Source organism: Malurus melanocephalus, unplaced genomic scaffold (genome assembly GCF_030028575.1).
Source record: "Malurus melanocephalus ecotype Western Australia unplaced genomic scaffold, MMel_1.1 scaffold_5, whole genome shotgun sequence".
Lineage (NCBI taxonomy): Eukaryota > Metazoa > Chordata > Aves > Passeriformes > Maluridae > Malurus > Malurus melanocephalus.
The window spans coordinates 5,109,907-5,137,382 of record NW_026623237.1 but is presented as its reverse complement, the minus strand read 5'-3'; the positions used below and the strand labels follow the sequence as shown (position 1 = coordinate 5,137,382).

General features: G+C 33.5%; 1 protein-coding gene across 1 annotated transcript in view; it reads left to right on the top strand.

Annotated features, from left to right (window-relative positions):
- KIF6 (kinesin family member 6) overlaps positions 1–27,476 on the top strand; it is a 147,032-nt gene that overhangs the window by 16,406 nt on the left and 103,150 nt on the right. The window contains exons 4-8 of the mRNA XM_057370983.1: positions 177–324; positions 2,855–2,964; positions 11,778–11,907; positions 20,060–20,266; positions 25,350–25,493. Coding sequence (XP_057226966.1) covers positions 177–324; positions 2,855–2,964; positions 11,778–11,907; positions 20,060–20,266; positions 25,350–25,493 — 739 coding nt within the window. The remainder of the gene's footprint in view (positions 1–176; positions 325–2,854; positions 2,965–11,777; positions 11,908–20,059; positions 20,267–25,349; positions 25,494–27,476) is intronic.

Here is a 27,476-nt window from a genome sequence, read left to right as displayed (position 1 = left end):
GTTTAAATTTTATAGAATCTAAAATACATATCTTAAAGTGTATTCTTGTATTGCTGAAGACAGTTATTATGTAATTTAAAATTAATGTTAATTATATTTTTGTTCTATACAAAGTTGATCATGGAAAATATGTTATGCCTTAAATGTTAATTGTCTTCTCTTTTTTAACTGTATAGTGTTTTGGCTGGATATAATGGAACTATCTTTGCATATGGTCAGACCGGCAGTGGCAAAACTTTTACCATCACAGGAGGAGCGGAACGTTACAGTGATCGAGGCATCATTCCCAGGACTCTGTCTTATATCTTTGATCAGTTGCAGAAGGTATAGGACATTGTTTTCTGTTTATTGTTAATGTCTGGTTTACAAATACTTAAMTATTGCTGAAGATTGTTTTTATAATAGTGTTAGAGGAATCCCTAAGACTAATACTGAAGAAAATAGCTAACACAACATGGTACTTACTTTGTGAAAGCATATATTTGTAATTGTGTTGGTTACTTGGTTTGTTGCAAGAGTCTGAAAATAAYGGACGTTGTTGGAGGGGGTTTGTAGTTTTAAAGCCCAGGCTATTTTTGGTTGGTGTAGCATACATTCAGCTCACACAAGTGGTTCTCCTTGTCTTAGCACTTATATCAATCCCACTGTGATTTTGTATTTTATGCATTGCATTTCATTTTGACATTCTATGCAATGAAATGAGTCAATAAGTGAAAGGGTATGCCAGAGTAGGCACACTTATTGTCCATTATGTTCTTATGTTTGTGAGAAATTCAATTTTCTTTTAGTATCTGAAATACTTACATGAGTAAACGCAGTTATCATTCTGGTACTTTCCTAATTGTAGGARGCAAAAGTGAAGAGATGAAGAGGTGTAATTTATGCTTTTTCTCTTCATTTGCTCCACCRGGCCTATGATATATTAAACATTAATCTTCACATTTTAGCAAAGCTATTTAATTAAGTCAATTTAAATATTATTTGACATTAATATAAATAATTCCACTGTACTTTTATACTCTGTCATTCATGTACTATGGAATACCAATTTGTATTCATAAAGGTATATGTCTCAGTCATATTAACATGCTCTGTCTCAGTAAGGGTTAACAACTGTAAGTAACTACTTTGGCTCTTTGGAATTATGGCTTTGGCAGGTAAATGTACACASCATATTGCAGGTGCACAAAATTTTGTTGGAATGGAAAAACCCTCCCATGTGATCATGTGACCTTCGTTTCCTTCTGGTACACTCACACAACACCCAGGGAGCAGGTTTTGCATGTAATTGCCAACAGCAAACAGTGTCAACACACCATTATTTTCTATGTTAATTATGTGATGAAAAACAACTAATATGTTTGTTTCCTTCTCTGCACATCAATAAAAATGTTCCCTCTTCAGGCTGTATTTTGGATCAAAAGTTACGCTTGGTTATGCTGATAGGGCTATTTCTATTTTCCTGCTTCCAAATCATTGTTTCAAATATTTTCTTTTCCTCAGTGTGTTTTAAAGAATCTCTTCTTGGTGTTTAATTTTTCCTTTTGCCTTTCTTTTCATATCCTTCCCCTGTTTAATTTCTTTATAACTAAAACTGTGGTTTGGAAGGTGCTCAAATAGTGGAGAAGAATCATCTACYTTCTAACCCTAAGTAGGATGAAACAGGAGAAAGTGAAATCAGGGACACAAAATACAAAACTTGTGAAGCTCTTACTTGGACAAAGRCTGTACAATTTGAAACCAAGGAAACAAATCTTTTTCCCCTAAATGAGAAGCAAATAAAGCCCTTTGTTTTTAATAACATCTCCTTTTAATTTAGAAATTCCCCTATTTCCACAGCATCCTGTTTGAACTGTTCTTTACCACATTTTTTCCATTCATCTGTAGTGTATCTTTTAAATCATGTCCCTTCTAATAGTGAATTGTCATTATCAATTAAAAAAAAACATGAGAAGTAATTATTAAATAAAAACTACAAGTTRTATAGTTATATCTCAAAGTATGTTGCAAAACAATGTAATGAATTGAATTATTAAATTTCTACTGTCTTATGAGTGTTTTCACAGTGGCTTTGTCTGCTGAAGTGACTTTTTTATTCTTTTTTATTCTTTTTTTATTCTTTTTTTTAAATTTTGGAAATCATAGCCCACTATTTTGAGGTTTATGTTGTTTGGATTTGGCTTTGGAGCAGGGGAAAATTCTGTCTGCGAAACCCAGTTGTGTTAAATTACTTTTTGGCAACATGATATACCAAAATTGTGATTGCAGAGAAGAGCTGACATCATATACAGCACTCTAATGTTATGATGAAGAGAGTGAAAAGCAGTATGTCACTGATGTTTCTAAATGAAGTAAATATTATTTTTGTTGCTGTTTTTACTTTTCTTTGTTTTTTAAGCGTAGTCTTTCTATCTATATGAGGGTTTATCTTTTTATAAAAACATTATTTTTTCCTTGTAAAAATGAAAAACTACATATTGCACAGTCCTGTAAGCAGGCTCCCATGTTCTAAATATATACAGACTTTTTTAGGTATAAGGAATCAATTAAAAATCCCAGACTAAACTYATGGGCATGRTGGGGTTTTGGRGGGGATTTTTTGTTTTAGTGGGTTTTTTGTGTATGCGTGTGTGTCTGTTTTGGTTGGGGGGTTTTGTTTTTTCCTTTCTTTTTCTTTAGTCTTTATACATATGGTAACAGAAAACATGAAAGAATCACAAATTGAAAATGTACACCATACCCAGGGCAAGGAAAAGAGACAGASTGAGAAAGTAACCTAGAAGCCATGGAAATAAATTTGTCTTCTGATTTCCCCCTGACTTCTCTTTATAACGCTTATTTTTTTCTTATCCAGGATAGCAGTAAAGTATATACAACTCATGTTTCCTACTTAGAAATCTACAATGAATGTGGTTATGATCTGCTGGACCCAAGACATGAGGCCTCCAGAATGGAAGATTTGCCGTAAGTAATAAGATTACAGAAAACCATCAAAACCATAACAGAATATATTGTTCTGGGGACTTTTTGAAGTTGTGCTACTGATCTCAGTGTTAATTTAATCAGAGTACTTTGTTTTCCCAATTTTATCAACATTGCCTAAATTTTCTATTTTGTATGTATGGAGGCTAGGGAGACTAGATGGAAGATGAAAGGATTAAAAGTGTTTTTTACTATTATGCAGAAGAGATCTCTTGCAGCCACTGACAAGGATAAGGTTCACTTGTTTTTCTCATGGCAGCTTGTCTCTTTGTATGGCATGTATGACTGTGTGTGGCAGAGACAAGTAACACACGATATTTCCTTGCAACAGTAATGAGAAAAGTTCCYTGCTTCCATTTGGACCTTTTCCTTCAAGGGTAATTACTTTTCCAGAATATGAAATAAGATAAGTAACAGCTAGAAAATAGGCCACAAGAAACTCCAAAGAGCAGTGTGTTTGCTTCAGAATGGATGATTGTTATAGTTGTTGTCATTGATCAGACACTTGCACTTACTAATACTTGGAGAAGAGTAGTAAACAAAGGTTTGTGGGACATGAACACTCCAGCCGGTGAATTATAGATATCTAATTTATAGGAAATCTAAATCCTCATTTCCAAGACTGAAATAATAGTTTATAGTCTGTTATTCTTGAAATAACTAAGCAAACACTAGGTTTGAATAAGTGAGTTGTTGATTGGATTTGCAAATGCCCTGAAATAATGCTGGGCACCATAAATTTTATCTCTCAACATGATGGTAACAGGCACATGTAAATAGAAATTAAATTACTGCTGATACAAGAGCAGGAAACACACTGAAAATTTTCAATGGGGCAATAACAGAAAATCAATAGAATTTTGTATTGAAATAACTAATTATGTTATTCACATACTATTAAACCATTTTATTTATTAAAAAAAATCTCCCAACACAGTAATTTTCTGTGTTTAAATTAAGCTTTAGTTTTCCACACAGTACGGGGTATCTAGGACATGTATATACAAAATAATTTTCAACACTGATATAAAAGAAKGTAGTCTAGGGGTTAGGAAGGCAGCAGACAAATGCAAAGTATGAGACTGGGTTTCTAATTGATCTCATTGTTTCACTTTCTTCACCTGAAAAATGGAAGTAAAATGTATCACTTTATGACACATTGGTGCTACAWGTACTGTCTGCATTTACCAGTGTCTTTCCTTGCAAAGTTTAGGATCCTAAGTTAATTTATTACCTGCTTCCTGTGGTATRCAGTTAAAAATTTTAATCAGAGGCTAATTTGGATAATAATTTTATTTTTGTGTTCATTTGTATGGTATGTAGAAAATAGTGTTACACTGTCATTCACCTTATCAAATTTAATGCTAGTAAGTTATTCAAGTTTATTGCATTATTAATGTAATTCATTAAGTTATTTGAAATATTTTACCTGAACTCATTCYATTTAACATTTTATGAAATTGAATTTATTCAATTCAAATAAATTGCATTTGACTAATTTAGTTGCAGCTTTGAAACAGATATTTGGGAGTCATATGCACTGGAAAATATGTCACATTTTAAAAGTAGGTACTGAATATTTGCTAATAATTGTGAGTTTTAAAATCTCCAGATTAGTATATGTATGGTGATCCATACATGAGGTTAACTCTTTATTGTGTATAAGGTTATTTTAAAATACAAAAGTTGATAAATGGTTTGTTTGTAAATTAGGATAAAGCATAGCGGGGTAATCATAATTACCTGTAAACTTACATAGTGTATACTACTGTAGGATGAGTTTYAGTGAGATAATAAATTTTTCTCTGCAGAATAACTAATAAGTGCTTTAAGGCTTTACTCTGCATGGACATTGTTATTTCCACTACACCATTTGTCAATAAGATATGTTCTGTACATTAAAACTATACCTTTATGACTCATATTTAACGTGTAAAAATACTTAATTAACAAAACATGCTTTGTTTATTTTTTATTATTGTAGTTTGGAGATTCAAAAATTGAAAACATATACTGTCATTCTGAGCTGAGAGAGTAAAAATTGCAGGAATGTGTAGTTGCATGATTGTATTTCAATTGCTTGATTAATTTGCATAAATGATAAAGTAGAAGTTACATATAAATAGTAAGCACATATTTTAAAATTTATCAKGTGTTTATTACCTAATATGTATTTAATTTTTATGATAATTTAATGTAAGAGCTCTTAATATTTTAGTGATAGTAAGCAAAATACAAAATAATAACTTTCTTCAGTTTGATTGAAAGTATTTAATGATAATATTAAAAATAACAACGTTTTCTTTACTTTAAATATGTCATATTATGCATCATTTTCTGTTGAGCTCCACAGTGAATCATCTAAGCTTTAATCACTAAGCACAAAACATCTAAATTTTAAGCACTATACAAAGCCAAAGGTAGGGTATTTACCCAATGTTCTTGGTAAATATTAGCAGTCAGTGTCATACTTTCCCAAGTATTTAAGATGGACAGGAAGGGTATTGACGAAATGAGTCATTTTAGAATAAGCAAAAATATTAGTTAACCTCATATAGTATGCAGATTGTTCTGAACAGAATTGTTATCCATATTGCTGCAAAAGAAGGGGATACAGTTTGAATCAAAGACACRTACTTCTGACCAGCAAACTCTACATTGGCTTTATGTTACCAGTCCAGTGGAAGGAATAAGCAAAGATTGCATTTGGGTAATAGAAGTTATGAAAGGCTTGTTRATAGACTATAGGCTTGTTGACAGTACTTGAAAAATGAGACATTAAAATTGTATTTGATGCTTAAGGCAAAGTGAATAATAAACATTTTAAAAATTGTCCATTGCCTTTAATCATTACATGATTAGATTTGGAATCTCAGCTCCTGAAGTCAAGGGTTTGTGTGTAGCCATAATTTGTATATTCTGTAGACTATGAAATTTTCATCTTAACATTGCTTATTCATTTCATTAGAGGCTGCCAGATGAGAATGGAGGAGGCTCTCACAAAAATAGTCGCTGCCTTTCTGGAAATAAATTAATGACAAATGCATGAATATGGTCTATGTRTCTTCACATCTGTATGTCTATCTATATGTATACATATATGGGTTCGCAGAAAAAAATGTGTAATTATTTACATATGCATGCCTATGTAGATATATTGATGTATGTATACATGTTTCTGATAGGTACAGATATTTCTACAGCAAGTGAGGGTGGTTTTGAAATTCCATTAAACTTTTATTTAACAGAAAAAGCTAGTTTTCTTAATGTTTATTTGGAATGATATTACACGTAACCCATTTGCTATACTTTATTGTTTCATACAAAAGATAGTTTAGTATATGTACTAAACTTGTAAACTTGTTTTATTATACRAAAGTGACAGTGTTTTAATTTTGTGATGCTGTAGCTGAAATCCAGCATATGCAGATGCAAAAAAAAAACATTTGAAGAATTTACCAGCTGTAATGCAAGAATTGAATTTAATATTGACAATCTCATTCTGTTTGTAGGTATGGAGAGTTCTATGTTTATACAAGGGCATTATGATTGTTCTCAAACACATGAAAAGTATAAAATCATTGCTCTAAAATAAGCTAGAAAACTATTTAGATAATTACTGCTGCCTTATGTTTTCATAAAGGTCTGTTCAAATTAGGAATATTTTTCTGAAGCTCTTCATTTCCTATGCATTTATGCAAGAGCCTTTTATCTCCAACAGGTTCTGTTGTARTGTATTTGTAATTTATGTAACCCAGCATTACTGAATCTAACCAATTTCACTTTAGTTACAATCTACCAGTAAAAACTCTTCCTAACTTTTTGTTATTTGTTAAGCAGTAAGAATTTTATTTTGGCACTGAATATAACACAAAAGTAAAGACTAAAGTTACAGAACCATTAGTCAAGAATTACTAGATTAAGTCATAGATAACCAGTTACTGCTTTACCTGTCCTATGGCAGGTGACCCCTTGCATCTAAAGGCAGACTAAAATTAGTGCTGTTTTGCCCTAGAATGACAATCTAAACTGCAGTAGTTGAGGAGCTGTTTCTCAGGTAGCTCAGGAGTGATGGAGCCAGAGGAAAACATAATCTAAACTTCAAGTCAGYATAAGTGATTCCCTATTTTTGTGTGAAGATTTTTTTAAAGTCTTCTGAGAGGGAAATGWATAAGTTTTTGTATGATGCTGGCTGATTTTAAGAAAACTACACTTAAAAGCAGAGAGCAAATTAACTTCAAACATCAACAGTGATGCCTGTATCAATATATGCTAGCAACACACAGAAGTGTTATGTTGCATGGGGTCAGTGTGAAATATTTTCATTTTAAAATAAAATCTGTAACTGGATATTGGTTAACTAACTCAAATGAGTTTATACTCTGCTGTTTCTCCACTGCCCTCCAAGGGCTTTAAGAATTATCAAATTGCTGACATGGAAAGCTAAAACAACTAGTATAATAATTCCTGTGTTGATTAACAAAAAAGGATGAAAAAAAAAAAGGCTGAAGGTATAATTTTCAACATACAGGAAATATATTTTATTCATTCTGATTTTTTTGTTGCAAGCAAACCTGATGTTCCTATTCAGGCTCAACAGGATTAGTATCAGCTGCTTTCAATGGCTGTACCAACTATGTAATCTGGAAACTGACCAACGTCCATAAACATTCAAGAGCTATATTTTCAATCTTCTGAAAATTACCAGTAAATTTCTAAGGCTAATATTAGTATCAGTTCACTTTTTTTTTTTTTTAATATTAGATACAGTCTTTCAAAATTAAGAGTGTTCATTGTGTTTCTACTGAATCCCAAAGGTTAGAGTACCGGGTTCTGTAAGGTTAAGCTTTTTTTTTTTGTTAATAAGGAGACTGCTAAAAACTGTTTCAAATTATTTCTTCTAAGATTGTTGTTTTTCATTACTGTTCAAACAAATTGCSCTTTAAATGTATACAGTAACTTCAGCATACGTAATATATTGGTTATTCACATCCATATTTTATGTTGATTTTTTCCTGAAAAAGAGTAGAAAGTCAGTGAAGATTTTCTAAGATAACTTTTCTATACACATTTCACGAGTTAATATCAAAGTTTATGTAACAACTATCTTTTTGTGAATGAGGTCGCCTGCAAATTCTAGCATATTTTGTATGTTTTGTTCGAACATGATCCACCAATCTCATTGGTTCAGTTTTGATTCCTTGTTGGARTGGTGGGGTGGAGGGAAGAGAGAGAGTGCACAGCTTTTTCCAGATCACAGTGAGAAAGGCCTAGCAACAAATGGCTTAATAGGGTATCTACTTCTGTAAGACAGAGTAAGAGGTGAAAGATCAATGGCAAGTAAATCCTGCATCCTATCAGATGCTGGGTGCCCTGCATTCATTGCACAGAGCCTGAATAGATTTCCCATGGCACACTGTGCAGAGAAATACAGTTCCTGGCCATGGAGCGAAAATCTCCCTTTTGATCTTTTGAGTCTTTGTAGAATTTCCTTACAAGAAAACAGCTTCATTCTAGGTGTTCTCATGAGAACTTAGTGAATTTCTCCTGCAGTCAAGGGATCTGTGCAGCACATCACAGGCTGTGCCTGCTCAGGCTCTCTGTTGCATGAATCATTAACTCCTAAATGTGTAACAGTCTCGCASTCATGTCCCTAACATCCAGAACAGCCAAACTGTGTTTTTGTTGTTTCAAAACAGAATCCATTGGAAACAGCGGGAAGCATTTCCTATCACAATATGATGTGTCAAGCAAATAGTCACTTACTCATCTCATAGTTCTGCCATGTCTCATAAGGAGATTATGCTCTAGATTTCTACTTGAACAGAAAATTAAATACATCTGCTATTGAAAGTTGTGCTGGTAGCTGAGTAACTTTGGAACCTTACCTGTTGARTAAGTGTTGACACTGTCCTCTGTTGTGGCKTTCAGGAAGTTGTACTTTTGAAGATCATTTTTTGGGAATGATACATAAGRTGATTAACCTGATCATTCTTTCCTAATCCATAAAGTTACTTGCAGTTTTACAAAACATTATCTATACTTACCCATTAATTTATTCCGTTCTTCTGGAAAGACTCCAAGATGCATACTTTCTTCTTTTCACTTTAATCTTTTTCTTAAATTTATTATTGGCTGTATAATCTCCTCATGATGAAGTAATATGACTATATTCTGCTCTRTTCTGTCATAGAAGTCATGTATCCTCCTACATTATTTGTTTGAATTATTATGATTGATTTCTAAATGTTTATAAAGTTTTTGAGATTATTTTAGATTTCTTCAATTCTAAACCCTAGAGGCAGTTATAATAATAGAAAGCTTGATTTTTTAAATTGTCATTTTTTTCCAAAATGTATTAMGGGGGGGTTTAATTATTTATAGTACACAAATTAATAAGACAGTATTAATTAATCAAAGGAAGCTTTAAGGTCATTGTTTGCCTGTAACAAGAATTTAATTAAGGAAAGCATACAGTGTGTWAGGCTCTCCAGCATTGGTGGCGGCTCAGTTGATGCAGGAAAAGGGCATGAATTAATAACAGTATAAAAAAGCTGGATTCCATCCTAAAGGTTTTCTTGTTAGTTGCTGATTTCATCAATTAAGCTAAGTGGAAAAGATTCTTTGTTTATAAAGAACAGAAAATCTTGTCTCTGCCTTAAGTCATTATGCATAAATTAACAGGGTTTTTCCAGTACAAGATCCAAATTAGTGCAATGAAATTTAACGATTTCACTAATATAGAGAATGCTCTCTCAAACTTATCATCATATTATACATTAAGTTTATAGCRCTGTAAAATATATGATTTTTGGTGTCATTTTGGAACATAACCTTCTGAGGAATTTTTGGTAGATGCCTCTCTAGATCTGCAAGTTTAGGCTTCAATTTAGAAACCCTTCTAATAGTTGCAAGGCTGTTGTAGAGGAGGCTGCTGCTGTTTAATGATGCCAATACTGTTTTCTTTCTAATATAATGATCCTCCAGAGTTTTTCGTCCAAACTAATATCTTCATTTTCTGGAAATTATTTATAATCATTGATCAAAGTGTAGACTGAAAAGTTTTTATACTTAAAAGTTTAAATACTATGCCAAATGTGCATAATAAAACAATATTGTTTTCCTAAATTATAAAAATAGGTAGATGATTCTTACCATGAAATTTCAAAATATKAAAATTAATCAGAGCATCATGCTGTAATCAGAACCACTCTGAGCTTTAGTGTGTGATGCACAATTACAAAATACAAAATACAAGTTGACATAAAAATTTTAATACGCAAGAGCAAAATTATACTCTGGGCTTTATGCTTTGAATGGGGAAGCTGAGTTTTGTGATTATATTAGAAATATCTTACACCACCACACAAAAATAAGGCTAATTGTGTKAGTCAATCATACTTGGAAAAGCAATTGTTATGACTACTAAAGAAGCTTTCTGTGTACTTTTACATGCAATTTTTCTTGAAAATAATAAATGTATTGCAGTGTTGTAAAATTATTTCTCTATATCCATTTGAATGTTTTGACCATCGGACTGTGAACTATTCCCACCGTATCTAAGAGTAATACTATGGAATGCTGCTTTGATACTTGATTTGATTCTTTTTGTTTGGGGGGGGGGCAGGGAAGGCAAGCAAAGCAGAACAAAACTCAGTATCTCTGGTTTTGAAGTAACTTGAAGTAATTAACATGCGAGAGCTATCCACTGATAAAAACTAAAGCCCCATACTCCCTCTTGTGGTTTATTCTGAAGAACATGAAAAAAATATTTATATGGGTAAATATATGTATAGGTACACACGTATAGGTATAAAGTATTATTTACATTTACACAGAAAATAAAGGTAAAAAAAAAACTTTCAACTTTTAATAAAGTTCAAATTTGCTTGTTTTTAATTGCATCAGAACATGTGCTTCACCCTGAAGGACGTGTTTTTATTCATCCTCAGATTTAATGTACTTACATTTTAACAGATTCTTCTCTCTGGGAGTTTTCCAAATCCAGTGAGGCAACTACTTGGGCTCCATGTTGGATACTATAGAATAYCCCAGCTGAGGAGAAACTAATGGCTACTCAGTACTGCTAGTAAAGTTGAACTCTCAATAACCATTACAGAAGAAAAAAATTCTCCTGTTAAAGGAYTATTTAAAGAAGCAAAAAGGAATTTCACTTCTATTTAGAAGCTCTGCTGGAGTTTTTGCCATATCCTTGCCACTTGCATCCAATTCCTTTCTGGGAAATTTAAGTCTTGTAGTAGTGTAACTAAGAGCATTTCTAACGGTGGAAATAAATAAAATCATTCTGTTTGCTTGCTTTTAATTTAAGAAAGGGAAAATTTACTGTTGTAGTTACTACCATTTAAGAAGAATGAAAAGAGAAACAATCTTGACAAATGCAAAGAAATGTTATTAGAAACATGTTGTCTACAGATGTGTTTATTCTGAAGTATTCCTTGCCTTTTTGTACATCAAAATTATGGTATGCTTTATGTATCATCTGTACTTGGTAATAGCAAACAAACCCCTACATATTATTTGGTTGSGATGATTCATCTAACCTCTTGTTCTTGAGATTTTACTGTATCTCAATAAATGAAATTGCCATGCTTTCTCTATTACTGATAGTTTTCATATATTCCTATTCTATGTGAAGTTTTATAATAGAGGAATAGAAAGGAGGTGACAGAGTAAAAAAAGAATTAGCCCCTTTCAGGTGCAATCACCATGAAAGTATGAAACAAATATTGCATTAAAACTCTGGTTTTCATTTGTTGTTTTTATTGTCCGTGTAGAAAAGTGACAATAATGGAAGACTCTGATCAAAACATACATCTGAAAAACCTKTCTCTTCAGCAAGCAACCAATGAAGAGGAAGCCTTAAACCTACTCTTCTTGGGGGACACCAACAGAATGATTGCTGAGGTGAGATTTGCTGCTCCAAACCTTTCTTAACACCACCAGAGTTAAAATGGTCATAAACCTCTCTCTCAAATAAGATTTATATTTTGGAAGTCCTTGGAGATAAGTTAGTATCCTCTTTTTAAGTATATGTCCACAGTGAAATTAATTTCTCTTTCCATAGCGGATCATATTGGTGATTCTTCATGTCATAACTTACTGAAATTCAAATTAAAAGAACACGAAAATTCTTCTAAACTGTAGACTGATTGTGAGTGTGACATGTATGAGCATACGTAGACAATGTAAAGATTAGAAAACATAGCCTTACAGAGCATTGTCAAGCATTCCCATTGAAGTTTTTTCCCTTGGAAGTATTCTACACCAGGTTGGATGGGGTGCTGAGCAACCTGTTTGAGTGGAAGATGTCTCTAATCATGGAGTGTGAAGGGATTGGGGAATTGGAATGAGATGATCTTGAAGGTCCCTTCCATCTCAAACCATTCTATGATTAAGCACTGAATTACCTCTGAAGTACTTAATGTAAGCAAGGCCCCTCTTTTTTTCCTTCTTGTTGCATAAACATGTGCTGTTATGTGTAAAAACACAAAACAAAAATAACCCCCCCAAACCAAACAAAAAAAACCCCGAACCAAACAAATAAACAAAACCCACCAAAACCCAAAACCACAAATGGTAGTTCAATTAATTTCAAAATAAATATGTGTCAAGGGTGTTTTTACTGATTCYGAAAAATTCAAATGAAATGTTGGCATATCCAAAATCTGGAAGATTCTTCTWTTTCTTCATGCTTGGCTGTGGAATGTAGATATAAAAAGTGTATTGAATAATGTGAGCACTGTCAATGTGTCTTTATTGGAATACAGTTAATTTTCTATTAGAACTTCACGGGTTTTCTTCCTCCAAGAGGATATGTCACAAAATCACTGACAAGAAAGACATAGAGCATATGAAATAGTCAGGTAATTCTGTGTTCCTGCTGGATGACTGCATACACCTGGACACAGGGAAAGAAGCATTTGATTACAAAATTTAAATAGGCAACAAAAATATTTGTTCTCTTTCTCAAGGAAGAATATTTCAACAGTTACATTTTGAGAGGTAGGAATACTTTAAGGCAAGAGGTAATCACCATAAGGGCTGYTGATAAACATGAGTATTGAGTGAAGAAACTGCTTCATGATATTGAAATAGAAAACTTAATGCAATGTAGAGGAGAGAAACTTGACAAAGTGTAATAGAGAAGAYGGATTAATCTAGAGATCTAAGAAGGAGGATTTATGACATAAAATGTAACTTCTCCAGAGATCCATATTTTTAAATCTTATGATAATACCTTCTGACCTCTGAAGATTAGAACCCTCTTAAGCAAAATCTAAAGAAAAAGAGACAAGATTATTAAACATAAATAGAGAAGAAAGCAAAATCAATGCTTGATTCATCTTTTTAATGATCTGGAGTTTGGCTGTGGAAAAACTCATGACTGGCATAGATCACATATGAGATATGTAGCCTCTAAAACTGCAGTCTAGTGCTTTACGCTTGAATAATCCTTCTTTGAAGAGTTGGCTATTTTGAAAATAAGAATGACAATTTAATTTCTGCATTGCCTGTGCTAGTGCAGTTTAACTGGTGATTTGAGGGCAGCATTTTTCCTACACCACTGATTGTGCTAAAAAATAGTCATCACAAGATTTAAAGTATTCTACAGGCAGCATTCATTCATTCATTCATTAAATGTCAGAACCTTAGGGAGCATTTATAACCAAATTTTTCTTTCCGACACATAACTATATAGCCCAAGAGAAGGAGAAAAAAGAAGACTAGTCTTGTTTGTGCAGGATTGCTTTATTAGACAGTGCAGGACTGGTCCTTTGCTCTMGTTTTGGCTACAAGTTGTGGAAATGGTAAGATGGGAGACAGTTGTGTACAGACAAATCATAATGTAAAAATCCAAATAGGAACTTTTTGTCTCATGTTCTGCCACAGAAAAATAGGCAGAGATTGAAACCGAAAAGAACTGGCAGCTCTGTGAATATAAGGGCTATATTTTCATTTGTTTTTCCAATAAAGCAGTTTCTTGTTACATTTGGATGCGTAAGAATCTGCAGCAACAGGTTACGGAATCTGAATTCCCTTTCTATATTTTAATGTGTTAAGACAACTTTATGACTTTGGCATTTGAAATGCATGCTGAGGATTTCAAAATCTAATTTGCAATATAAACAGTTGGTAGCAGCAACATCTAAAAAAAGCTCCTGTATGGAAATAAGTCTTTAGCCATTTAGGTAGTCTTCACAAACCATTTTATTTTGATATATTGTTAATATAGCTTCAGTTAGGTTTTTGTGATGGGACTCTCATATGATCTCTGTCTTTTGAAATAAAATGCCTAAACCTCTGTGGTTGAGCATTCTTAGTGTTATTTTTTTTGTATTTCTCTTAAAGTAGCAGAGTAAGGTAGCCTCCCAAGGATRTGAATCAGTTTCAAAACTGTAAAATCTTTATCTGAGTGTAATATATCTGAGCACTGCAGTTGCATCAAATCCTATTTGAGCACATGCAGTTGCATGTACAGTTATTTTTTATAGAATTTATTTTTCCTCTAATGAAAAAGTACACTGTTTTAATGAGGAAGGAAATATTTTAGTGCATGATTTTATTCCCATGGTACTCAATTTTTAAAATTTGGGAGATAGTGCATATTACACAGTATTTGTTGAATCATTTTAAATGTTTGAAGTACATTTGGGGCAACCAGTAAACTTTTGGCAATGTTTAAATATGTTTATTTCTAGAAAGCATGAAACTTAAGGGTTTAAGGATAGTTGTGGGGACTGACTTCAGACCTCTGAATTGAACTCATTCTATTTGTATTCATTGCACATTAGTATTCTCTTCAATATTTTTAGAAAGTCACTGATAGTGTTTGACTGCATTCTTTATTGGATGAAATAGGAAAAATAGGATTTGAGAATGTGATATCACTTTTGGCAAAAATGCATGCTATCTGTGTTAGCACTGCATTCTGGAAGAAATTACAACTTTCTGCTTTCCTAGGTTCCTCATTTGTGTCAATTGTTAATTTATTTCCACTCTGACAAACCTCTTGTATTATTAGTACCAAATGATATCATCATTTCAGCACAGTACTTTCATTTCCATGTGTGATCAAAAATGGCTGGTCATATGTACTACTTTGAATAGTCCTTAAAATGCTTTGGGGTCTCTATGGAAAAAAAGKACCGTATAACATAAGGTTTAATAATATTTTCATCAGGCAATATTAATTACTTTAAAAGTTATCATGGTCTAACTGTGAAACTGTACTTGTAGTAAATATGGAAATTACTGCTTTCAGGATGTGATTGCTTCTATTCTGATCCATATATTTTCATTGCAACCGTTTCTCAATTTCAACTRTGTCAAGTGTTGACAACTGTAGAGAAGCTTCACCCGTATCATATTATTTAGAAAGGAAACTAAAGACATATTAAGGAATCTCTCATGTACCTGATATGAAGACAATGTACCTCCTATTGTTTAATTTACATGTTCTTCCTTATATCCTAGTTTTGTTGGGACTGGTAGCTTATATTCATTAGGCAGAGATATCCATCTGAACTGTGAAATTGCTGTAGCTATCATAAAATCTGCCTACAGATATCCCCCTGATTCTAGCATGAGATTGGCAAAAAATGATTTGATGTCAGTCTTGGATGCCATCAGCACTATTTCTTTTTTCCTTGGTCTTCTTTGAAAAGTTCAAAAGCAAAAACCACGTTAAGAAGAAAAAGAAGCACTCCTTAAAAGAAAATTTTGTACCTCTTCACTGAAATGTTCTCTCAAAAAAATGTGCACAYTCAGAATCAGCCTTCCTTTATGCATTGGCATTGGCTAGTCTCTAATTCACTCATACAGGAAAATCATGTTCTGCTGCTATCTAAATATTTTGATTCAAGGAAGAAAAGATTCCACTGGAATGGTGTAAGTTGCCAAATAGAGATGGTTTGCAATATGGGCTGAATAACTGCATTTATCACCTGAAAAATTCTTTTGTCCCAGCAGTCCTGAACTCTTTCATGTATTTTCTCTGTCAGAATGTTTTGGCAGCCATAATCAAGACATTATTCTTCCAGATAGTAGCAGCTTCTGTTAGKTTAGTGGTGATTTTTGAAAAGCTTTTCATATGTCTTTGCCCTATTTAAGAAACTTTATCTTTCTTTGGTCCTCAATTATTAAGAATTCTATTTAAATCAGTACTATCCATTTCTGGCTATTCTTAGTGAAAACAACATTTATAGTAGCAACTGCAACAAATAAAGGTTTTGGGAGATACATAAATTCTATAGGAAGAAGTCCGGCAGTTTTTTTCTGACGTAAGATAGGTAAAAATTAGATTAAGGTGAGCAACTTAGATTCCAGCAAGTCTTTGGATGTCTCTTGACTTTGTATTCCTTGACAGAAATATCCAACTCAGATGCTTCTTGCAGTGTGACTGTGCTGTGGATACTCATTTAAGCAGAAACTGCCTTCTTGTGACCATTTTATAAATAGATGTAGTAGTTAAAGTCACAAAGCTCCTATACAGTTTGTTTAATTTTAGCAAACACAGATATATTCTGGTCCTGGGTGGCTTGTATGGCATGAAATACACCTTGTGCATATTTTCCATGATCAAATGAAACACTACTGCTTTACCAAGTCATGATCTTAAATGTTAGAGAATTTGTCCTATACCATTCCTCAAATAGGCAGCAACAGATGACCTGGCATTAATTCCTTTGTAGTGTTCACGTGATATCACAAAGCATCTGAAGTCTGCTTATGTGGTTTATGATGTCACAGAATTTCTGGAAAAAATTATTTCTTTGTAAGTAACTGCAGCTCATCAGTTGTTCTATATCTAACTCTCACAATAGCAACCATCTGCTGAGAACCAGGCCACTCCCCTCTTTCTTTTTTTTTCCTTCATCACATCAAATTAGTGTGAGGATGATTTCATATACATATGGTTTGAATACTGCTAACAAAGCCAAAATGAACTCTGAAAACCACTAAAGGAACATTTAAGTAGGCTCTGACACACTGTCCAGAAAATTTTATTTGTTTGTTTTCTGTTTTCAAACTTTCCAAACAGAGGAATAGTGATACTCAGAAGTTGCATTTGTAAGATAGAAAAAAAAACTACACAAATGAAAAAAAAAAAAGACTTGTCTTTGGACTGAAGATGCTAAGTCATCATTTCTGTTGTGTGCTGTGCATCTACTTGTGTGGTAAAAGTAGCCAAATGTAAGGGGATTATGCAACTCACATTTCATTATCACATCCCATTTAACAGTTTAAATTTTTATTGCTTTATGCTTTCTGCAAGAATTCTAACAGAGCTTCTTATATATGGGAACTGCAAAGTGGAGATGGAATCATACTGCAAAAAATGAATATTGGTGGTGTGGTTCTATTCTCAAGGACTTTACACAAATATCAGTTTGGGATTCTAGCCAATGACTTCCAAATGAGCTTCATTCATGTTTTCATTTACATAAGAAAAAGGAGCTGTGGAGAAAAAAAAGCAAWGGAATTTCTAATGTCCAGTGCAGCCAAATCTATTTGGAGCATGTGAAATAAAGTTGTGGTTAGTGTATTGCAATAGGCAATAAAAACCTAGTTGAGCAAATATTGCCCTGTGCTTTTGGAACTCAGAGTCCTGAAATTATTTTCTTCTATGATTTGAATTTTTTTTCCCACTGTTGGCATTAAACAGGTAAAATGWTTAAAAAGTGACTAAAAGCACATTTTGAAATAGGTGAGGTTTTGCTGCAGTGTGAAACTCAAGTTTGYTTAAGAATGCTTATTCAGAAGTATGATGATTTCTTCAGCTTCTTTCATAACAATGTTTGTTCTGTGTTCCACCACTGGACCTGTACTGGTATTCAGTCTGGCTTAGAGTTGTCTGCAGTATAGAGTGACTGATGCCATGTCTGTAGTGCAAAATGTCCTCAAATATCAGTTCTGTTGAAGAAAATGTCCTTAAATATTAATTCTGTTGTGGATTTTGAGCTGGGAAAAAAAAATCCAGTCCTGCTTTACAGAGCTACAAATAATAAAATTATAGCTGTCCTAATAAAGTTGATTAAGCTGGCTCTAACTATTCACAGAATCAGATTGCTGAATAAAGTACATTTTCACAGCATATAACTTTTTCTGGGTATAACTGTGTTTTAAGTAAGTTTGGGAGTATTTTCTTGCTTGACACCTTTTCCTCAGTCTGTTTATTTTCATTCCAACACTACAACTCACTTCCCCTTCATTTGCCCAGCCTCACCTCTGAGGACAGCATAGTATGTGATTGTACTCKGATGCTCATTTCACAGCTCGTGAATTCCAAAATTCCTCATCTCTATAAACTAATGATTAAAATTCTTTTCCTTCTCTGTCCGAGCTTGCCTTTATTAGATAAAGCAACCCAAAAGAAAATTGTGSTAAGTTTGAAACTTCCTTACAGAATTTTCACCAACTACAACTGTATGCTATTCCTGCACATTACCTACTTGTTCCCGTCCTGTATRCTGCCATTTTCAGGTATTCTGCCAGAACTGTTTTCTATAGCTGTGCTGTGGCTGAATCAAGAAACCAATCCAGGGTAAATATCTAGGGTTTTCAGACATTTTTTTTTTTTCTTTAAACTGGATCAGTTCCCAAAACCAGTTTGGTTGTGCTGGCACTATTAAGGCTGAAAAAAAAAAAAAAAAAAGGAAATTGAAGTGGAGATAATTGAACTAAGCCATACAGCTGTCCATATTTTTCCTGYAGAAGGACTGTTCAGCTTGCAGTCTTTCTGTTAAGGGCTGTCCTTTCTGGATTAACAAGATGACAYCTTCAACACCTGCAGTGGGCAGGCTATTTTAACATCCACGATGTTGCATAGTAAAGCAGACTATGTAAAAAAAGGCAATATACTGGTATATCTGGTCTGAATCATAGGTATGCCTACATAAAAAATTTCTTCAGAATAACAGAGAAATAAAGTACAGACAAGAGATTAATACAGACAGTATAACCAGGATTTTTTAATTCATTTTTTCCACAGCTATAAATAAATGTCTTCAGTTGCTAMCTCAATAATACTGATTTATTAATTTATTTTACTACTCTGTTTTTTTTTTAATATCTGGCATTTATGTCCTGAAAACAATGYAGTGATACTTGTTATACTTTATGAATAAAAATACTATCTGTATGCTAACCTTAAATCTCCATATATAATCTAAAGCTTTAGCTATTTATAAAATGAGGATAAYAAGGAATTATTTTAGATTCAAGTTTCTAACAACACCTTGATACAACTAAACAAAAGGTACTTTAGATGCTCAAAGATATATTCCTTTTTTTTTTTTTTAAGAAAAATGCATGTGTGGTGCCATATGGTCATTTGAAATCTAAAGTTATTTAACTTTAGACAGCTGTGTAAAATTTTCTGTTCTGCATTTCAAATAYGTGGAGAAAACCTCTGAAGTGATGCTAAAACTGAAGATCTCCAAAAATTGACCAAGAATTTCCATGTGTCAAGTTAAGGAAGTATGGCTGTAGTTATTCACAAAAAAAATATTTAAAGCCAAACATTTTATGAAAACCCTCTCATGCCACCTAAAAATCTGATGCAGATTTTGTCAAGTAAAATTTTTTTATAAAAGTAATAATGTAAAAATCTAAAGCCTTATAGGAAGTCCTAGTCCTAGTTACAGGGGTAGCTACCTATCAAGAAAAAAAAAAAAAGGAAGAATTGGTGCACCAATGGAGAAATTAACAACTTCTTGGAGATCAGGGCKTAGTAACTTCCCCTCCAGTCAAAGTGCCTTTTTCTAGTACTCCTCTCATAGTAAGGCCACTTGCTTTGACCATATACTCAATGTTAGAGTATTTTGGAACAACCTTGATTGCTTGCAGCACARTTTGTCCAGATTAAAGTTCTCCAAGTATTTGTCCAGAATGTGAATGTTAGTTAAATCCTTTTGGATTTTTTTTGCCTGTTTATTACAGATACAATGTCTAAAAAATTGGATAGATTATCTCAGTTGCCAGATCATTGAGCTATAAAAACCTAAATTTATTTATCCACTGAACATCTAGAGCTCTTCCTTTCTTTTCATTGTAGACACCAATGAATCAAGCCTCAAGCCGATCTCACTGCATTTTCACTATTCACATCTCCAGCAAGGAACCTGGATCTGCAACTATCCGACGCTCCAAGTTGCATTTAGTAGACCTTGCTGGATCGGAACGTGTTGCAAAGASTGGAATTGGAGGTCAATTACTGACAGAAGCCAAATATATCAACCTGTCATTACATTATTTGGAGCAGGTAAAATTGAAATATAGTAAAACATTTCCCCCTTCACTGCATTCCTGTTTAACAATGTACAATGTTTCAGAAAACTTGATTCCAATATTCAATTAGTCTTAGAATATTCATGGTAGTTTTTTAAAATCATTGAATTGATAAGTCTTCCTTTAAAAGAACATATTTTAATTCAGGGAAAGCTTAACAATTAAGCAGTAAGGTTATAGTAGGTATACCGGGTAGTATTTCCAAAATAGTTTTCTTGTTTTCTTTGGAATACTAAAGATACTTACAAGATTTCAGCTATATTTCTCCTAAAAATGTTTTTTGTAATCTTCCCCTTCCACAGCTAGAATCAGGATGTATCATTGAAAAAAAGCATTTGGGTTTTATTTGCTTCAGGCATTGTAATATCGTAAATTGTTAGGTTCTTCTCTTGTGTGTGGCTTTATACCTCTACCAATTTAAACCTTTGATCTCTTTGAGACAGAAGTTATCTTTGGTAATTTATTTATGGAGTGACTGCCATAATTAGATTTATACCAGTAGAACTCACAGAGGCAACTACTATAATAATGATAATATATCTCCACACATCTTTGTCATTCTGCTGTTACTACTAAAAAGATTTGGCCTCTTGATTTAAGGTATACTAAAATCCCTATCCTCCTTTCAGTGTTGCTTTTTATTTTTCCTCTTTGGTAAAGGCAAATACTGAGAAAATAGATTACTCTTAACTAATCGTATTCATTTAAAAAAAAAATACTTAAGACAGCATCTGTGAATGGAAACTGTGGAGAGAAAGATTTCCAGTAGAAAGATTTGATTAATTATTATTAGTATTCTAAATATGTATTTTACAATAATTAGATAATTATAAATTTAATAATTATTTCAATGTTCATATATTTTTAAATATTATTAAGGCTTTAGTATGTATCCTTTGGTCTACCGTGATGTTTTATGTGTTTGATGTTTATGATGCTTACCAAGTAAGGGAAAGAAACACTTGGAGATGAATGAAATCTCTTTTGTGAATGCTGTGCTATTAAATTTCAATTAATGAAGACTTTTGGGTGTCCGTTTCAGACCTCACACCTGTAAGAGAAATTAATTTCTTCCTAAGACTGAATATATAGTATTCTTTTCACAGTACAGGAAACACTGTCCCTGTTGCTAGAAATTAATTATTTCAGGAATTCTGATGGAAAATATACTACTTTTTCATAAGGCTTCTTTAAAAATTTTTGTGTACCAACATAGCAKGTCTGTGAGGCTGTCATTTAGGGGAAGAAATAAGAGAGGTAGGGAGAAGSAAAAAGGCTTAACTCTAAATTTTAAATCTGTACTTTTTAATTTACATTACAGTATATGTGCTCTGTAGTAAAATACTCAGTTGAGGAATTCATTAAACCAGGAAATTTTGTGGGTGTGTATATGTGAAAATTCTTTAAAATTTTGTTTAGGAAATGCAACTATTATACTTGCTGGGAAGAATATTCTTTTCTTTTGTCTTACATGATTTTCTGTTAACAAGAAAATATATCTTAGATTTAATTTAATTTATGATCAGAAATATGTAATCTGTCAAAAGAAGCTCAAGGTACAGCAGGTGGCAGTCAGTCATTTGCTATCACACTGAGATTTTTCCATTACCCTCATTTGTTTAAATTTTACCTTGAAGAAAAATGTCTTTTTGAGTTGTACTCAAGGGAATTGATAAGCATCAGTGACTCTAAAATGGAGCATCTTCAGAATCATACAAATCATATTCAATTACCTTTTTATTTATTATATGATTTTTATGTATTTATAATGCAATATGCATTATGTTTCAGGAGTATGTTTCAGGACACTCCGATCTGAAGTGCTGCAGAAGAACTTTTAATTCCTATTTTAGAAGAAATACAGTTGTAAATAAGCACACTGCATGCTGTCTGGGATTGTGTATCATTAATAAAAATTGTTTCTAATATTGATTAAAAGACCACCAAAGACAGTAAAAATATCTTTGTTCAGTGGGAATTGGACCATTCAATCCTGACCTTTCATTGACTTATATTAAAGYACACAAATGCCTGAAAATCAGCTTATTTAAATTCTCAACTGTTTAGTTATCTGCTAATCAACAATCAATAGTTTTAATTTATGCCAATTTGAAACACTTTTCACAGTAAAAGAGTCATGCAAAATTATTTGTATCAAGATGACAATAGGAACACAATTCTGTGTTATCACACCTGGTCTACTTGTTAAATATCTGCAGTGTATTAAAAAGATCCTAAAATAAATCAGCTGCACTTTTACTCCAAGTGGCCTCTGTGTCTAGAGAAAAATGAAGATATTTTAATGCAGCTGATCTGAAAAGACAGCAGGAATTTAGAAGTCCCTAGTACCGTATCTRGGTATCTCTTTGTCTGAGAGATGTAGCAGCACATTCTGAAATTACAACTGCATTGTAACTGTGCATATGTAGATACTCCCTCATGATACAAGTATACAGGATCCTGGACCAAGTTTARAATTGCAAATTAACAGTTATACTGTCACATGATTAGACAATATAATGGAATTATTTCCAAAAGTAATAGAATACAATGTTCTYACTGCTTTAATGAATACGTTTTTTAGCTGTCATTTAGCATCTGTTCCATTTAGGGAACGTTGAGAGGTTTTACCCAATAGTGAATAGTTGCTACCACATTTGCCAAAGTTCTGCTACTAAAATTTGAAAATAGGGACAGTCATCAAATGCTAGATTTATATGCATTCTGTAGAAAAGATAATCCTCTGTTTGATGGTTCTTTATTAAAACACTAGAGTAAAAGAAAAAARAARKKRAMYTTTTTTTTTTCTCCTCCAAGGATCAGAGTTAAGCTTCTAAACTCTATTAGAAATAGGGATGTAGGCTGGGTGACATAGAAAAAGACCAGGCAYATGGCTTCATGTGATACATTGAACAGCAAGATACAGGTGTGACTGRCAGCTCTACTTCTGCAAGTGATGCACCCTAAAATCTCCATCTCTTGAGGATTCTCTGAGAGCATGTTCTGGCTGCCTGTTGGTATGAGGTTCTGGTGTAATTCTGTTCCTTGCACAAAGAATGTGGACAGAAACAGGGAGTCTTGGGCACACTTCAGATCATGTCAGAACCACTTGTGAGTCTTGCGCTTTCCTTTGTGCTTAACAGTGTTTCCACATGTTTCAGTTGAGTTATTTGTGAGTAATTGTACCTGCTCTATACAGGAAGTAACATTACAAAAAGTGGCAAGAATTCTGGCAGCCACTAGGCCTTAAAGTGGTTTGTTTGACCCACTCAAAATKAAACTTTCTGCTTTAAATTATATTGATTTAACCAGCATAATTCATAGTCCTGCTTTAGTGATATCATTAAGCTTAGTACTACCAGCATTAAAAGAAAAAAACAAAAAAAAACCCCAGAAAATAAAAAGAAGAAAAACCTTCTTATATCAAAAGGATAATAACACTTTCTTAAATGAGACAATCTTCTGATTATCTCATTTGGTGCCTCTTAGAGAATCCAGGTTCAGCTTTTGTACAGGTGGTCTCTCTCACTTTGTGAAAGAGAATTATTTCCTTCTCCTTCAGATTCTCATCTTTCTATTCCAAATTCCTTGATTGAACTGTAAGATTGATTTAGGGATTAAGGTGAGGTTTTACTAATGGGACATAAGACTAAAATTTGCTTTGTTATGTGATTCTCACATGACAGTAACACAGATTCTGCATCATGAGGGCTGGTCACACTGTTTTTCAGTGTTCATGTGGGAGGATTCTGATTCTACCTTGGCTACAGACTTCCTGCATGAAGTTCAGTAAAAAATTAACTTCCCTGTAACAAAGATCACATTTTTAATGGAAAGAACATATCTTCTCTTGAGATCTTTTCCCTTCTTGTCTATTCAGATTATAGTCTCTGTGTGGCAGAGGCTGAGAATGTGCTTACTAATRTATGCACTAGATCACTATGAGGTCRCTATGCAATATTATAAACCAAAAAAGCTTTAACATTTGCTGTTAAATGCAACAACATTTATTATATAACAAGTTTTATTATATGAGATTTGAAAATCTTGATCCAGGAATGGGTTTCTGGGTTCTTTTAAAAGGTAGTAATTTTCTTATTATGCATTTGTGTCTCTCAGGGCTGCCAGTATAAGATTTATAGTGYTAACTTTTATCTTTCTGAAGATCATTAAGAGAAACTAATGCCACAAAAAAGTAGCTAGTAAATTTTCTAAACTAGCAATTTTTGTAAATGTAGCATAAACAAAATACATACTGGTATGCAACATTTATTTAAGAAAAACGAACTCCTAATAATTTAGGAGAGCTTGCACAACTCACATAGCTGTAGTTTTTCAGTACAGTGCTTGGCCAGGTGACAGTTCAAATCTTTTATATCACAGGACATCATGGAGTAATCTAGCTTTTTATTTAATAATAATTAGGTCCCATAATGTAAACAGCTGAGGAGGAAAACTGAGACTAGTAGGTGTACAATTTCCTTTTTGGCCAAGGCACATATATTCTAAACTGAATCATTTCTTTCCAGCAGTACATTGTAATCATGCACSCTTTTATTTGTGCTTTGCTTTCCAAGACATTTTCTCAGAATTAAATGTATTGGCCCATCTAAGAAGCATGTGCTTTAAGAATGTGTGATTTTTAAGGCATGCTTTAGCAAACATTGAGGAAGTTTTTACTTTAATACTATCCATATTTTATTGTTATGACAGAAAAAGTMTGAGGAAAATTTTCAGTAAGTTCCTGTGTCTTAGGAAAAACTGAGTTTGAGTTTATCGTGTTCAGTTTCCATGTTGCTGAGAGATTGTAAGGCTAGGGTATGATAAAATTTAATGTATTTGGTCTTTCAGGTCCAGCTCCTACAAAGACATATAAACATGCTGAAATTTAAGTTGGAATTCTTTCAATAAAGCCAGTGGGTTTGCAGCTAACTGGGTGCATAAGTGTAGTTTAGTTGTGTCAGAAGTTCCTGGGCAAATTGGGGTTTCTTTTTATGTCCCARTCATTAACAGACGTATAAATTCAAAAGTCTTTCCTATTTTTGTTGTTGTTTCAGGTAATAGTTGCCCTTGCAGAGAAAAACCGGTCCCACATTCCTTACCGAAACTCTATGATGACCTCAGTGCTGAGAGACAGCCTGGGAGGCAACTGCATGACCACCATGATAGCAACACTCGCTATGGACAAAAGAAACATAGATGTATGTTCTTTCTGTCTAGGCTAAACAAAAATCTTGTCACTTTTCTATAGGTTCTGCTATTTTGATTTTTAGTATAGATTACAATTCAAGTGTGTAAGGTTTTATTCTTATTCTTTTAAAAGAACATTTAAATTTTGTTTCCAGGAGATAACTTTATTAGTGGAAATTGCTGTAAAATATAAAAAGAATCCTTTAGAAAATGTGCTTTTCTTTAAGTAATCTCGAGTCAAGTAGCAGTTGGGAAATGAATTGCACCTAGTACTGAACTACTCTTTTTTTTAAATTTACTAAATTTTGAGATTTATATCCTAATGAATAAATTTTTGAGTTATAAAAGTGCATTTCACTGAAAACCTTGGCAGAACTTCTATTAGATTTCTTGGGAGCCAAGATTTCATGAAGTATGGTAGACAAGTTGAGAGTTCACTGGGAGAGAGGAAAATTCCATGGGGTAGTTTGAGAATTACTGAAATTTTTCAAATACTTTTGTGTCCCTTCACTTGCACTGGGTAGTGATGTTTTCTTTGTTCACAAACAGGTCTAGTTTTTATCAAAGGGTTGCAGTGAATGGGGGCTACATCTGGCTGGAGACTGGTGATGCTCCTTAGGGTTCAGTTCCAAGCCAGTTCTGGTCAATACATTGATCAGTGATCTGGATGCAGGAGTTGAATGTCCCATTGGCAAGTTTGCTGATGATATCAGATTGAGAGGTGTTCACTCTCTTGAGGGACAGGAGGCCTTGCAGAAGGATCTAGGTAGAYTGGAGTATTTGGCTCTGTTAATGGGATGACCTTTAACTAAAGTTCTGAACCTATAATGGAGTTATACCCGACAAAAGCATAATTTAGGAGAGGAATTACTTGAAAGTAGCCTGCAAGAATGAATCCAGGGGTGCTGGTCAGATGAGCAGGGAGCCCAGGTAGCCAATAGGACACCACAGCCTGGGATGCATCAAACRCAGCACAGCCAGCAGGTCAAGAGRGGATTATCCTGCTGTCTGCCATTCTCACCTTTCTGTGCACTTTGTGCAGTTCTGGGCATCACAAATTGAGGGGGACGTGAAGATCCTTGAATGTATCCAGGGAATGGCAACAAAGCTGGTGAAAGGCTGGAAGAAATATCCTGTGAGGAGCMGCTGAGGAATTTGGGCTTTWTTAGTTTGGAGCARAGAAGGCTGAGGSTGACYTCATTGCTCTCTACAGCTCCCTGAGGAGGAAAAGTGCAGAGGGAAATGTTGATCTCTTCTCTTTGGTATCCAGTGATACAATGTATGGGAATAGTTCAAAGCTGAGCCAGCAGAGGATCAGGCTGGACATTAGGAAGCATTTCTTTGAAAGGATGGTCAAACATTGGAMCAGGCTGGAGATGTGGCCAATGCCCCAAGCCAGTCAATATTTAAGAGGTATTTGGACAATGCCTTTAGCAACGTGCCTTRACTKGGTCAGGCAGTTGGACTAGCTAATCACTGTAGGTCCCCTCCAACTGAAATAATCTAGTCTATTTTATTCTAAAATATGTAGCGATGTGAATACATAGAACACTGCTCAAAGCCATTTATAATTTAGTTATTTTCTGATTTTCTTAACATAAAAGCATCCTAATAGGAATAGACAGGGAAAAAATTTATTTCGTTTAACACTGTTTTCTGAAATACAGTGGAAAGCATTACCACTCAAACCATACTTCATCCAGTTACAGACTTTTTCTTTAGAAAAGTGGACTTTGCTGTTAAATGAMAACCTACTGTTCAGACTTGCAAACATGTAATTATGCAAGCAAATTATCTGGTTACAAATGCAACCAAGGAAGTCTGTTAGTCTTATTTTAAACTCTGTGAGATCAGAACCCTTTCATATTTGAATTCATCAGGTGTGTTTATCTCACATTATGTTCTAGATTTCTATTTTGGAAATTTTTAGACCAAGTAATTATCCAGAATAAGCTACTGACAATTTTCATGTTCTTGCTTTAACATATGCAATT